The 14,757-nt window shown below is 45.1% G+C and overlaps 1 protein-coding gene across 4 annotated transcripts; it reads left to right on the forward strand.

Moving 5' to 3' along the window:
* Positions 1-86: 86 nt before the first annotated feature.
* Positions 87-14,260, forward strand: GSTA4 (glutathione S-transferase alpha 4). 4 transcript variants are annotated; one of them, XM_055571212.1, is made up of 7 exons: positions 87-183; positions 1,140-1,244; positions 7,038-7,089; positions 8,665-8,797; positions 9,656-9,797; positions 11,785-11,916; positions 13,658-14,260. In XM_055571212.1, exons 2-7 carry the CDS (start codon positions 1,158-1,160, stop codon positions 13,778-13,780), a joined length of 669 nt encoding a protein of 222 aa, XP_055427187.1. In that variant the 5' UTR covers positions 87-183; positions 1,140-1,157; the 3' UTR covers positions 13,781-14,260. The 4 variants fall into 4 exon arrangements, with proteins under 4 accessions (XP_055427187.1, XP_055427189.1, XP_055427188.1 ...); XM_055571214.1 differs by lacking the exon at positions 7,038-7,089; XM_055571213.1 differs by lacking the exons at positions 87-183; positions 1,140-1,244 and adding an exon at positions 6,054-6,135.
* The last annotated feature ends 497 nt before the right edge of the window (positions 14,261-14,757 follow it).

The following is a 14,757-nucleotide window of genomic DNA, read 5'->3' on the forward strand; positions in this document are numbered from 1 at the left end:
TGTTTGCGTATTATCCAGCATGCTTTGCAGATGGGTGGAGCATGCTAAATATTGCCGTCTCTATTGGTGAAATATTCTGGAGCCTCGCCCACCGAGGGCGCCTCGGACCGCCCACGGGTGCCCCGGCTGCAGACCGCTCGCTGGGCGCCTTTGTGCGGTTCTGGTCACTCTGAGTGGAGCCAGGTCTGTCTCCCTCTTGTCACTCCCACCTCCCCTTCCCCCCTCTTCTTGTTTCTCCCGGCTCCGAGTCTCTCACGCTCCTTCCTCATCCTGGAATCACCCCGCATTCATCCTATCTATCCCTGTCTCCCTCCCGCGGCCCTGTTCCTATCCGGGCAGACAGGGACCCCTGGGTTGGGGTGAGGGGTCTTGCTTGGTCGGCGTGCGTATCCTTATTAACCCGTTCTGTGCAGTCCAGAGCCCTGGGTGGAAAGCAAGCTCTGATGGTCTCCCAGCGCGGACTGAGCGGCCGCGCGGAGCGCTGAGAGCCTGTCTCGGGTGCCGAGCGGTGGCCTGGGCGCAAGAAGGGCCTGGGGGCTTCTGTCCAGGCGGGGCGGGGGTGTGCAGGGCCCGGGGCCACCACCCCGGGCCCTGCCCGCAGACGCACGTCTTGCGGACAATAGTAATAATTGACCCCTCCTTCTTCTGTTGCTGTGAGGCTCGAATCTGATGCGTGTGAAAGTGAATTTTTGCAGAGGTTCCATGGGTGTGGACGTCTCTTCCGCGGTCCTTGGTCTGGCCTGTACAGGCCGAATTTGGGAAATCTCAGATTTTCAAGGTCAAAGTATATGATGATGTGATTCTGTGAAGTCCTGCGCTGCTAGCCCAAATGTCTTTACAGGAAATAGCCCCTCGCTTCCCAAGATCCAGAATAAAAAATCATAAAGCTATGAAACTATTTGAAAGGCAAAGGTGGTGGTTGTTTTTTAAGGTTTTAAAATGGTGGTCTGTTTTTATTGACTGAGGGAAAACGCAGTTTAAAAACAAAAAACAGAAACCCACAAAATCCCTCCTCCCCCAACCCCCACAGAACCCCCCAGTTTGTCAAAACCCTGAATATTCAGTTAGCCCTGAATACTGGACTGAGAACGCGAAATTGAGGCTGTTCTTTTGCGAGGAGTGCTGCGTTTGTATTTCAGAAAACCTGAAAGGCCCTGATGGCCACGAAACCCAAGCTCCACTATCCCAACGGACGAGGCCGGATGGAATCTGTGCGATGGGTGTTAGCTGCTGCCGGAGTCGAGGTACCCTAGCTATACTGGTGTTTCTGCACAGATTTGTCTTACAATGTTGAGCTCTGTCCTCTCCCGGTAATATTACAGACCTGCTTCAGTGAGTCAGAAGAGTCCTTCCTCTCAAGAATTTTTCTTTTTCTAAATGGAATGTAGTTGATGAAATTCTCTTTTACTTTAAGCCTTAATCATTTGCTTCTGATCTACCACCAGTAAGTATTTATAATGAGGAAAACAGGCATGAACCTGCAATTTGCCAGTTACACCCAGAACTTGATGACTATAAAATCTCTAGATTTAGATTTGTTTCCTATTCACTTTAGTGGCTTCAGGCTTGAAGCTCCTGCACGCCCATATCCTTTGGCCCACGGTGGTTTTGGTCTTGTTTTTGCTCCGTTCTTGGAGCTGCTTCTTGATAGAAACATAAAACAGGTATTAGTAGTCACGATTTGGGTGCGTGTCTGTGGTTGTTCCTGGGGCCACTTGTGGAAGTAACTGCTTGTCGAATGCCCCTCATTCTGAATTTGATGGATTTACTCTCATTTTAACCTATTCCCCTCTTCTGTCTGTTTCCTGTAAACTACTAATTGGATCCAGAAGTCTGATCAAATCCAGGCTCCTTTTTCTCCTTCTCTTTTTTTTTTCCCTGCCAGACTGCAGCAAAAGTGGTAGTGTGAACATATTTCTCATATGCGACATCACGGGCACGTGAAGTCAGCCTGTCTCGTTTTCAGCGTTGCTGAGTGTGATCACTGTATTTCCATGACATCAGCCTGTTCCCACAGTATGAAGTTTTCCTGTTACCCTTTCAAACACCGTCTTTACAGCCTTGATCATCACCGTTGTTAGGGGTTACAAAATGGTGATTTTTCTATTTCTGTTATTTCACCTAAGTTTAACCATGATTCTCTTATACAGAGTATTTGTTCACTGGTTATGTTCTTAATTACCTTGAAGCACATTACAGTTCACTTAAGTAAGGCAGGATAAATGCTTGATTCTTTCTATCAATTTTCAGAATAATGAGTCATTACCCTACCAACCTCCAAAGGTGATAAATGAACATAGCTGGGTTTGGGGTTTTGTTTTTTATTTGTTGGTTTGGTTAGGCTTTGGTTTCCTTGCCTGTCATTATATCTCACCACACAGCATTTTACAGTTTTCTAAGTTAGTTGATACCATTTTTATATACAGATTCTAATTTCTGACTTCTCTTGAAGAAGTTGGAAGATCTGATGCTCCTAGGGCCTCATTTTCATAGGGCAGCCATTGCTGACTCTAAGAGGGACAGCCCCTGCAGATGGACCTTTCTAGTTTACGTAGTCTCCACCATTCCCTATGATCTCAGAACACTTTCTCTAATTGTGTTAAGAAGAGAGGGCAACAGTTCTTGATCCCTTGACTTGAGCCTGTTCGGCTTGTTTATGTCACCTGTCTGACCCTGTGTGCTTCTGAGCTTGCAGTTGTTGTCCTGTATGCGTAGATATTGGAAGCCCTTGTCCGAATCCCTTCCTCCCTAGCTTCATTCTGTGCTTCCTTCTCAGCTGTGGGTCAGGATTCTTGGTTACACTCATAGCAACCCAACCCTAAGTAAGTTAAACAAAAGGGAGCATGAGTCCTATGATCCACCTCCCCCAGACCAGGCAGGCAGGTAGGGTAGGGTACTTACTTAGCCCAGCATGGGGCATGGGTCTCAAGTCCTCTCTGACCAGGTTCTCTAACCAGGAGAAAGACTGGCCTCCCTCATGAGGGCTGACCACCTGGTTTACAGGAGCAATGCCTCAAAGTTGGTACCGGGGATCCCTCCCATGTCTGTGCCCAAAGACATTTTCAGCCACATCTGTGTTCAGTCAGATCTGCAATAGTCAGGAGGGCCGGGCTACAGCAGCTGGGTGAGTTCGTGTTTTCCAGGGTCACAGTGTCAGGTAGAGCCTGATGTGTAAAGCACACACATCCCAGTAACCAGGCGCCTCACACCTGCTGAGAGGCAGCCTGGCCTAGTTCCAGGAGTCAGCATCTTCCAACTCATACTTGGTTTGAGTCCTCAGACCCTGCTGTGTGCTGGATGCTGCGTCTTAGCAGCTTGGAGCTTCATTTGCCCAAAGACCCCCCAAACCCAGTCAGATCCTCCTTGTGAAGAGGGGGAATGAACAGTGTAAAAGAGAAGACATAAAGAGACACAGATGTATAGAACAGTCTTTTGGACTCTGTGGGAGAGGGTGAGGGTGGGATGATTTGGGAGAATGGCATTGAAACATGTATAATATCATATGTGAAACGAATCGCCAGTCCAGGTTTGATGCAGGATACAGGATGCTCGGGGCTGGTGCACTGGGATGACCCAGAGGGATGGTATGGGGAGGGAGGTGGGAAGGAGATTCAGGATGGGGAACACGTGTACACCTGTGGCAGATTCATGTTGATGTATGGCCAAACTAATACAATATTGTAATTAGCCTCCAATTAAAATAAATAAATTTATATAAAAAAAATAACAAAAAAAAAGAGAGAGAGGACATGAAGTCCACACACTCCTCATTCAGGACTTCTGGGCAGTTTGCTCAGAAGAAGGGGGTGTGTGGAGAAGGAGGGAGTACATGATGTGGATGGGGGCACTTCTCCAGAGGATCCCCTGGGGGACCAGCACCCCGTCAGGGAACAGAGACCGCTGATTGTGTGGACAGAAACCACACACTGTCTGTCCTTACAGCCCCAGGGCAGCCCCGGACAGTCGCCAGCTCCTCCAAGCTCTGCCTCGTGCGCTTTTTACCTTCCTCCGTCTCCCGCCGTCTCATCTCCTGTTCTGGTGCCAGTTTCTTCTTACAGACCAATAGTTTTGACACGAGTTTCTCTAGTGAGAGAGAGCATGCATTTTGTTACATGTTCCCAGGAGTCAAAAACCAGAATTGGAACCATTTGGAAGGAATTAAAAAAAATTTATATTGAAGTATATTTGATTTATACTATTTCAGGTGTACAGCAAAGTGATTCAGTTATAAATATTTTTGAGATTCTTTTCCGATATAGGTTACTATACGATACTGAATGTAGTTCTCTGCACTATACATTAGATCCTTGTTGTTTATCTATTTTGTATATCTGCTAATACTACTAATATTTTGTATATCTGCTAATCCCAAACCCGTAATGTGTCCCTCCTGCGCCCTCTTCCCTCACGCTGGTAACCATAAGTTTGTGTACTATGTCTGAACGTCTGTTTCTATTTTATAAACAGGTTCATTTGTGGCATTTTTTTTTTCAAGATTTCACATATAAATGATGTCAGATGATATTTTTCTTTGACTTACTTCATTTAGTATGTTAATCTCTAGGTCCATCCATGTTGCTTGGAAAGGCTTGTTTTTTTTTTTAATGTACATTCCTGGTCTCTCCCAGCTACTGGAGGTGAATCTTCGAGGGATGGGCCTGGGGTCTGGCACATACACACGCTTTCTCATGTGCTTTATACATGATCAGGGTCATAAAAGTGTGAGAGCAATGGTGCAGTGGAAACACCTTGGCATCACAGCTGACCGGCTGGGTATTCAAACGCCCAGAACATTCTTACCCTGAAGCTACTGTTTCCTGGGCCCCAGATGGAGTGCCTCTAGAGGCACTGAGGCCCTCTCCTCTTACAGGAGGGCTGGGAATAGGAGAAGCCATGCCTTCACCCCATCATCTTGATGCCCCTCTGGTCGACTAAATGAGGTAGAAGAAAGAATGGCCAGGCCTGTGCTGTGGCTCTGTCCTTCCTGGGATGACATGGGGTGAGGGGCAGTGCAGGGCACAGGCTCGACTGGGAACCACCCAGGGACTTGGGGCCTCAGTGGGCATGAGAAGGACATTAGTGTATTCGAGCGTGTTGTATATGTCACAAGAAAAGGGACTTTCCAGTGTTTCTTTTCCTCCCAAACTTTTAGTTTGGAAACTTTAAAACTTACAGAAAAGTTATAATAGTAAAATGGATATCTATCAACTAAACTCACCAGGTGCTAACATTTTGCTGTTTGCCTCCTTCCTTCTGTCTCTGCTTTTTTTATTATTAATCATTTGAAAGTAAGTTGCAGACTTCAGCATGTGTCTTCCTGTTAAGAAAAAAATAAAATTGTCCCCATAACTGTAATATCATTGTCACAACTAAGAAAATAATATCAGTTTTACAACATCTTATATACAACCCAAATTCAGAAGTTGCCTCTTGTGCCCCAAATGTCTATATAACTGTTAAATGTATCTCTTTAGTAGTTATAACTACCACTCCCCCATCCAAGATCTAATCAAGATTTAGACACTTGGTGGTTATGTCTCTAGTCTCTTTTCATCTAGAGCAGAATCTACATTTTGTTCTTTTCTTTCATACTCTTCACTTAATAGAGAAGGAATGTGTGAAGGAGGAATTTAATCTCTTGCATGAATTTCTGCCAAGAGAAATAAAGAGTCAGTAATGTGACTTGGAGGCCAAATGGCCTAAAGAGTTTTCAGAGGAGGTTTACCTGGCTACAGTCGAATCCCTTGTAAATAAAGATTTGCCCTTGAGAGCAGGGCTCATGCTTTCAGTTGGGAAGTGGATGGATGTCTAGGAAAACGGGAGCCAGACAAGTGATGAAGACCACAGAATGGGAGCCGCAAAGGCAGAAAGTCTGTCCCCCCCAACTGGCTTCCAAACCTGCCCATCCTGGAGGAGCTTAAAAACAACAGTTCTGTAGGTTGGAAAGAGTGCAGACCGTTTGTATACTGCAGAGTGTCGCACATTATGGATACGCCCCCGGCTCACCTTGCAGCTCCGTCCAGGTTAAACTGGTTGGGATGCTGTTTCTGCAGGTCACTGTGTCTTCACTGTCCTAGCAGGAAGCGTGGGATGCCTCAAGGTGGCCCCAGTGGGGAACTGACCTTGACCACTTGGGTAGGTGGATGGTGGGATTCCCACATCGGCAGAGACATTTTTTCTTTGTCATAATAAGTAACCTGCGGGATGATGCTTTGTGTAAATATTCTATGCCCAATGACCCAACGATTTCAGCATCTTGATCCTTATCAGAGTCAGTTATTACATTATAGGGTGAAAATTGGTGATTTTCTAATTTTATCATTAATTAGGAACAGTTCTGCATTAATTAGTGTTAATTCTGGAAAACGGAGCTTTCTTTCTTCTTCTTTTTTTTTTTGAATCATCACTTATGGACACAAGGATTTTTTTGGTTGATCCTTGGACTGCAAGGAGATCCAACCAGTCCATTCTGAAGGAGATCAGCCCTGGGATTTCTTTGGAAGGAATGATGCTAAAACTGAAACTCCAGTACTTTGGCCACCTCATGCTAAGAGTTGAGTCATTGGAAAAGACTCTGATGCTGGGAGGGATTGGGGGCAGGAGGAGAAGGGGACGACAGAGGATGAGATGGCTGGATGGCATCACTGACTCTATGGATGTGAGTCTCAATGAACTCCGGGAGTTGGTGATGGACAGGGAGGCCTGGCGTGCTGCGATTCATGGGGTTGCAAAGAGTCAGACACAACTGAGCGACTGATCTGATCTGATTCTCATCTATGCGTGATATCACCTGAATTGTCCCAAATGTGGCTAGGGCTTTGACATATATCTGTTAGTCTTTGAGTACATCCTCACTTTTTGACATAACAGAATCAAATTTTACTCCTGGGAGCCCAGGGATATTTAGAAACCAAGATATGGGTACTGAGTATGTTCTTTCTGTCTGTTTTTCGGGCAGTTTAACTTGGTATTTTCGGTCCTAAAACCATAATGACATTTCCCTTCTTTTTTTTGGGGGGGTGTCTTTTTTAATTTAGTTTGACGAAGAATTTTTAGAAACAAAAGAACAGTTGCAGAAGTTGCAGGATGGTGAGTATGAAAATGTATTACTGTCGATAATGCTGATTTTTTAATGTCGATAATGCTGATTTAAGTGGAAGGACAAAGATTCAGCTGACACTAAACGTCCAGAACAGTATCCTAAAACCAGACAAGCAAGAGGGAACAGTGGCCAAAGTTGCTAGAAAGTCACTTGATTTTCAGTAGTTCTATAAAAGCCAATCAGAGGGGGAGTAGTTCTTCCCTCTGTCCACTGGGCAGCCCTTCTCCATCTCTCTCTCCTCCCCGACCTTCGTCTATCTTTTTCCCTCTTTCTTCCACTCCCTCATCCCTTCCCTCCTCAATTTCCACCTCCTACGTATTACCTGAGGCATCTGCTTGAAGTGTGCAGATAAAAGTCCCCGTTTACACTGGGCTGCTTTCTCAAGTAAGTACCAAACAGATGAGACAGCAATGAAAGGCCTGCCTTTAACTCCTGGTCCCACCCTCCCTCCACACCCAGACCCCTGTAAGCAGCCTCCTTCCTTGCCATCAGCAGGGTCCTGAGGCCCAACTCAAGGATCGCTGGAGAGGGACCAGCTCTGCAGGGCTGTGATGTCTCCATCAGGAGTGACACTGCGCATGTGCTGAGTATACATCTGCCCTCAACCCGCCTCGAGCCCTCCAGGACTGGGCTGTGTGCTATGCTTGTGACTCTTCCTGAAGTTTGGTGTAGGTTAAGTGAGACAGTCTTCTTGAAGAAAGTAAGGGGTGACTTTTTGACCGGTGACTGCGTATTTGGCAGTAGGTGGGCTGTGGCAGTGGATGCCTGTACGTTGGTATCAGTCGGTGTCTTGGGCTTCATCATCAGACTGACCAAGTGACACAGTCATAGACGTTCTACACGGATGGGTTGTTGTGTTCTACACTGGCCGTTGCAGGAGCCACCAGCCATACGTGACTCCTGAGCACTTGTGTCCATGGGGACGAAGGAAGTGACTTAAATTTTTCAAAAGTTTTAGGACTTTGCTGGTGACTCAGTGGTTAAGACTCTGCACTTCCACTGCAGTGGGGCTTGGAATCAATCCCCACTCAGGGAGCTAAGATTCTGCATGCCCCATGGCACAGGCACAGCCAAAAAAAATATTAAGCTTTAAAATTTTTAATTGATTTAGAGTTCCCTGGTGGCTTAGTGGTTAGGATTCTAGGCTTTCAATCTTGTGGGCCCAGGGTCAATCCCTAATCAGGGAACTAAGATCCTACAAGCCGCATGCCTCAGCCACAAAAAAAAAAAAAAAAAAAAAGTTCAATTTAAATTTAGGCTTCACTATACGCATGCCACTACTGGCTACTGTATTGGCCAGCACAGCTCTGTAAAGAGATGTCTTCACTGTGTTACCCCTCACCCTTTACACTGAGACTAAGTGTTTTTCCTGGGGTGAAAATTGAAAAGTTTATATCCATGCTAGTTTTAAGTCTTGTTTTATGGCTAAATCAGCACCCCTGAATGAAGTTGGGGGAGCTTTACACTATTTCTTAAGGCTGTGGCCCCATTCAGCAGAGCATTTTTTTGAGGGATGGGGGAAAGGGGAGAGAGCACGTCTAACTCCGGGCTTCTGTTCCCAGGTAACCACCTGCTGTTTCAGCAAGTGCCAATGGTTGAAATTGACGGGATGAAGCTGGTGCAGACCCGGAGCATCCTCCACTACATAGCAGACAAGCACCATCTCTTTGGCAAAGACCTCAAGGAGAGAACCCTGTACTGTGGCTCCTCTGGGGTGTTCTCAGTTGTACCTCTACCAATGCTTAGCTCATTAGCCATCCTCCACAGCCCCCTGGTCCACTGCATGTCCTGTATCGTTAGTGTGAACATGGAACAAACCTCCAGAAAGGTCATCAAGACCACTGGAAAGTCAGTACAGAGAGTCTGAGTAAAATTAGAGGAAAGGATTGCGTTTGGGTATTAGAGACTGTGTCTAGGGTGTGGTGAGGTTTCTGCATCCTTAAATGCCTTGATATTATTTTTTTTACCGTTCTTGCAAATCTATTATCACTGAGTGTTAGGAATTGGAAGCTGCTGTGACATTGAAGGCCCAGAATACTGTGCACTGGCTTATAATTTGAACTCAGAGCCTGGTCTTTGTACCTCCTGGATCATGTCCCTGGGCAAAGTGTTAGGCTCCAGTGTCCTGATGAGTTTCCAGTGTGATGGGGATACTAATAGTATATTCCTCATAACGCTGTAGGATTCAATGAAATATTAGATGTAGGGTATTTAGCACCACTCCTCGTACACAACAAGTATTCTGTAAATGGTACCCACTATTTTTACAAATGTGAAGTTGTACCCATACTGAGCATGGGTGCTGGAGTGAGGGGCCAGGAGAAAGGACATCCATGACTCTGGCACTTCGAGATTTGTGATGGGTTTCTCTGAAGAACTTTTCTGATTTATAACTAGAATTGACTTTGCATCTTTGCTGTTAAGGGACAGGTGGAGATGAATGCTTCTTGATACTTAAGTAGCCCGAGCTGTAAGAGAAAAGCACTCTGGATATTTAGCTGTGGGAGCCAATGAGGGGCCACTGAGAAAATGCTTTGTGTGTGTGTTTTGAAGGATTGACATGTATGTGGAGGGGACCCTGGATCTTCTGGAACTGCTTATCATGCATCCTTTCCTCAAACCAGACGATCAGCAAAAGGAAGTGGCTAATATGGCCCAGAAGGCTATAATTAGATACTTTCCTGTGTTCGAAAAGGTAGGTGGCAGCTAAGCCTGTGGAGACAGCATCACCAGACCACAAAACACCCCTCTTCTGCTCAGGCAGAGTAAAAGCTGAGCCCTGCTAGACCAGCCTTCTGGGTTCCAAAGAGCTGACGGTTGCGTCAGCACAAAGCCAGCATGTCTTGGAGCCTCCCCAACTCTTCCAGAGTCTTCCATGCTCTCTGGCAAAGATACAGGCTCACCTCTGTGTGCACTGCCATTGCTTGCCTTTGCCAGGTGCCACCCTGTACAGGACACAGGAGAGCAGAAGCCAGCTCCTTCCTTCCTTCTTTCGTTCCATCCTACTTGATAGTTGGATATGAAGAGAAGAACCGTGGCTGTTTTGTTTCTCTTCCTTTTTGTTCTCTTTCTTGTCTCATTATGGTATCTGTTTTTCTGAACTTCAACTCCTCCTCTCTTTTCCTCAATGGAGGATTATTTTAAATGCCTCAGTTAAAAAACAAGAGCAAGTAAAAGCCGGGAATTGGCAGATTTCCTCTGGCCATTGACGTGGAAGTAGATAAGAAGGAAGAGAGGTGCTTTCTGAGTGTTTCTGCCCTTGGTTTCATGGTCTCTTGCCTGCAGGAACTTTGTGAATGTAAAATAGGATGATGCAGAAATGGGCTGTGGTGAGGGAGGAACAGGTGTCTCGGATAAGGGTCACTGCCAGCTTCTGTCTCCCTGTGAGTCAGACTGCGTCAGAACTCCGCCAAACATACGCGCTAAAAGTTATTACTTTCTTATTTATTTAGTTATTTATAGCTGCACTGGGTATTTGTAGCTGCACACCGGCTTTCTCAGGTTGTGGTGAATGAGGGCTACTCTCTAGGTGTAGCGCGTGGGCTTATCATCATGGTGGTTTCTCCCGTTGCCGAGCTCTAGGGTACGTGGGCTTCAGTAGTTGAGACAAGAGGGCTTAGTTGCTCTGCAGCATGTGGAAACTTCCCAGACCAGGGATCAAACTCGTGTCGCCTTCATTGACAGGCAGATTCTTACCCACTGGACCACCGATCCTGTTACCTTCTTTTTACACATAATGAAATAGAACCACAGCGAGACTGGGTGACATGCCTAAGGTGGGAGCCAGGACTGGAACTCTGGCCTCTGACTACAGTTCCAGACTCTCTGTCTTTCTCCAGTCTGGCTCCAGTCGCTCTGTTTGATTTGGAATCATCTTAGAGTCCCTCTCTCTCTCTCATACACACACACATGCACGCACATACACATATCTGCAAAGGGGCTCTCCCCTGGTCTCCCCCTGTTCCTTGCTTCTTTCCAATCGCCATCTATTCCTGTGAATCTCCGCACCTAACCCTCAATATGGGAGTCAGGATGAATTCTCATTCTTTTAATTTTCTTGGTCTTGAAAGTGAAGTGAAAATATTAGTCGCTCCATCGTGTCTGACTCTTTCTGACTCCACAGACTGCAGCCTCTGTCCATGGGATTCTCCAGGCAAGAATACCGGAGTAGGCAGCCACTCCCTTCTCCAGGTGATCTTAGATGTTAAAGGAAGCCTGCTTTTTTTTGTTTTACTGTCGTGTCTAGTTTACGACTGTGAGTCCTGACAGTCGTAGAAACACAGAACTGGGAAATAGATTAGACTCCTTGGACAGGACCAATGGCTTACTTCTTACATCCTTCCCACCATCTCCTGAATGCATCAGGACTAATTCTTTTCTGTAGTCAGGTTTATAGAATAGCTGTATCCTTTTAAAGCACCAGATGCTAAATCTAGAATTAATACTTTCTCCTGCTTTTCAGGGTCTCATTCTGTTATAAAGCAGAGACCTATGGATGCTGTCATTCTACACCTTTTTTGCTCATTCTCTCTTAGGGAACTTCCTCTTAGTTGATGTTATTTGTAAAAAGATAAAAGAAAAAGGCCATGGTTTCAGCTCTTAGATGCTGCACTGATTCCATAGCTATATTAGTTTCTCCATGTCGACCATTGTAACCGATGTAAAACATTTATACCCTGCAGGTTTTACGGGGTCATGGACAAAGGTTTCTTGTTGGTAATCAGCTGAGTCTTGCAGACATAATTCTACTCCAGACCATTTTGGCTCTAGAAGAGAAAATTCCTAATATCCTGTCTGCCTTCCCTCACCTCCAGGTAAATAAACTAATGTTTTAGAAGATTGACCCACAACTCTTAGGCCTTCCTTCAATGTCTGTTGATTGATTGGCTCTGTGTTTGTGTGTGTGTATGTAATATTTTTGGTTCTCATTATGGTGGTGGTGGTGTGCAGATCTCTGAGTTGTGTCCAACTGTTTTGTGACCTCATAAACTGTACCCCGCCAGGTTCCTCTGTCCATGGGATTTCCCAGGCAAGAATCCTGGAGTGGGTTGCTATTTCCTTTCCTTCTCCAGTGGATCTTCCAGATCCAGGGATCAAACCTGCTTCTGGCAGGCAGGTTCTTTACCACCAAGCTATCGGGGAAGCTAGATTCTAGTTACTAAAATGAAACCAAAGTACAGACTTGAAATTGGTTTTCTGGTTCCCAGGCCCTTAGAGCTGAGCAGTTGTTTACACATGAAAGAAGTTGTCTCTCAACTTTGCTGCATGACTACACTCTTGGAACAAATTCCATACTAGAGTTTTTGTTAATATTAGTGACATATGTGTGAATACTTCTGTGTAATGTTTGTACACATGCTTAATTAAGGCTGTGCTTTGTACACAGGAGACATTTGGTAAATGGTAGCTTTTTAAGTAAATGACCTCTTTATTTTGAAAGATTTTATTAGAATAATTACAGACAATGGATGTTCAGTTCCCATATAATTTAGAATTTTTACCAGATCAAATGGATTTTTCCTCTCAATTACTGAAAATTGTTAAGATTTGACTCTATGAATGAAAACAGATTTCTTTTTCTTCCATTGCAGTTTACATGAATATCTGGTGTCTGAACCCTAGGCTACAAAAATGCAACTGGCCGTCTTCCACACATAGCTGGAAAGAGAATTCATTTGTTAATAGGAGTAAAAATGTCCAAGGAAGCTGAACCTTAAAATGTAACTTGTACTGTCTGATGAATTTTAAAAGTATTTTTATTTAAACTTTTTTCTTAGACCAATACATTTGAGGTACTTAAATGGCACCCAACTCCAGTACTCTTGCCTGGAAAATCCCATGGACGGAGGAGCCTGGTAGGCTGCAGTCCATGGGGTCGCGAAGAGTCGGACACGACCGAGCAACTTCACTTTCACTTTTCACTTTCATGCATTGGAGAAGGAAATGGCAACCCACTCCAGTGTTCTTGCCTGGAGAATCCCAGGGACGGCGGAGCCTGGTGGGCTGCCGTCTATGGGGTCACACAGAGTCGGACACGACTGAAGCGACTTAGCAGCAGCATGTCTTTTTTGTCCTTCTTTTTTCTTTAAGCAAGTATAATCCCATTCTAAGTATCTTTTTTATTTTGCTGTCTCTGAAAAGAGTTGACATCGTGGTGTGGATTTGCATAAAGCCTGGTCTAGATCCCAGCCACTGTGGCATATTGTAAATAATCATACCAACAGATCAGCCCCTGAACAGATGTTGGATTATGGCTCTGTTTGGATCCCTGTAACAAATATTTATTGCAGACACTTTGATGGGCCATTTTGCAGCACCGTATTTTCATAGAATGGCTCAGCCGGTAAAGAATCCACCTACAGTGCAGGAGACCTGGGTTTGATACCTGGGTTGGGAAGATACCTTGGAGAAGGGAACAGCTACCCACTCCAGTATTCTGGCCTGGAGATTTCCATGGACTACAGTCCATGGGGTTGCAAAGAGTTGGACATGACTGAGCAACTTTGAAGTTCAAGTTCAATTTTAGCCTTGAACTTTTGCATTTTCTCCTTTCAGGAGTACACAGTGAAAATCAGTAATATCCCTACAATTAAGAAGTTCCTTGAACCTGGCAGCAAGAAGAAACCTCCTCCCGATGACATCTACGTGAGAACCGTGTACAACATCTTCATGCCATAGGACAGCAGTACAGCTGTGAGTGAGCACTGCCCCCGGAGATTGATGTGTCCACAGTAGTGTCTTAATTGAAGCCAGGCTGCCGTGATCCAGCTCTGTCGTGGTGCTGTGTATATTGTTCCTAAGTTGGTCTTTCATGTCCTAATATCTCTTTGAGAAACATCGACCTGTTTTTTTTGTCCAGTGAGTGATTGTTACAGGACCTCTTCTGAAAAACTTTTGGAGAGGTCAGGCTTTAAGTTAGATCTGCTCTGTCTGTTCATTTCCTGGTACAAGGATGAGTAGGACCTTGTATCGTCTGTCCCCTGAGCTTTTGTCCTCTCCTTATCCCATTCTAAACCCCCTCCAGTCTCTTCCTGTTTTTAGTGTCTAATAACAATGGAGTTTTTACTAGATAGTGAGTAACTCTCCTCTGAGCTATAATAGATCCGTGGTAGTGATGAATGCCTTTGATATTCACTAAAATAAAGGATTTACAAATCATTGCCCTGCTGCTAGAATTTTTAAGTTAAATTATTTGGAATATATAATGCATTCACATGGTTCAAAAATCTAAAATATACGAAAGGCTATACAAGAACTTCCATGGTGGCCCAGTGGTTAAGAGTCTGCCTACCAATGAAGGGGACACAGGTTTGATCCCTGGTCCCGGACCTAAAATCCCACATGCCATGGAGCAACTAAGCCCACGCACCACAACTACTGAAGCCTACGTGCTCTAGAGCCCGTGCTCCACAACGAGAGGAGCCACCTCAGTGAGAATCTCACCCACCGCAACCAGAGTAGCCCCTGCTCGCTGCACCTAGAGAAATCCCGTGCGCAGCAACAAAGACCCAGCACAGCCAAAAATAAATAAACTTATATTGTTGGAAGTGTTTCCAGCTCTGCCTCCCAGTTCTTTTCAGTTCTGCTCTCTGCAGGTAAACATCATTATCATTTGTATATCCTTCCAGTTATATTTGACATAAGTATAAGAAAAT

This window comes from Bubalus kerabau, chromosome 3 (genome assembly GCF_029407905.1).
Source record: "Bubalus kerabau isolate K-KA32 ecotype Philippines breed swamp buffalo chromosome 3, PCC_UOA_SB_1v2, whole genome shotgun sequence".
NCBI classification, from domain to species: domain Eukaryota; kingdom Metazoa; phylum Chordata; class Mammalia; order Artiodactyla; family Bovidae; genus Bubalus; species Bubalus kerabau.

What these genes read in the sequence shown, in the direction of transcription:
- GSTA4 (XM_055571212.1), top strand. Translation starts at nt 1,158, where the DNA reads ATGGCCACGAAACCCAAGCTCCACTATCCCAACGGACGAGGCCGGATG. An exon ending in GACCTCAAGGAGAGAACCCT is followed by an intron (nt 8,798 to 9,655) that starts GTACTGTGGCTC and finishes TGTGTTTTGAAG; the next exon opens with GATTGACATGTATGTGGAGG. An exon ending in CTGCCTTCCCTCACCTCCAG is followed by an intron (nt 11,917 to 13,657) that starts GTAAATAAACTA and finishes TTCTCCTTTCAG; the next exon opens with GAGTACACAGTGAAAATCAG.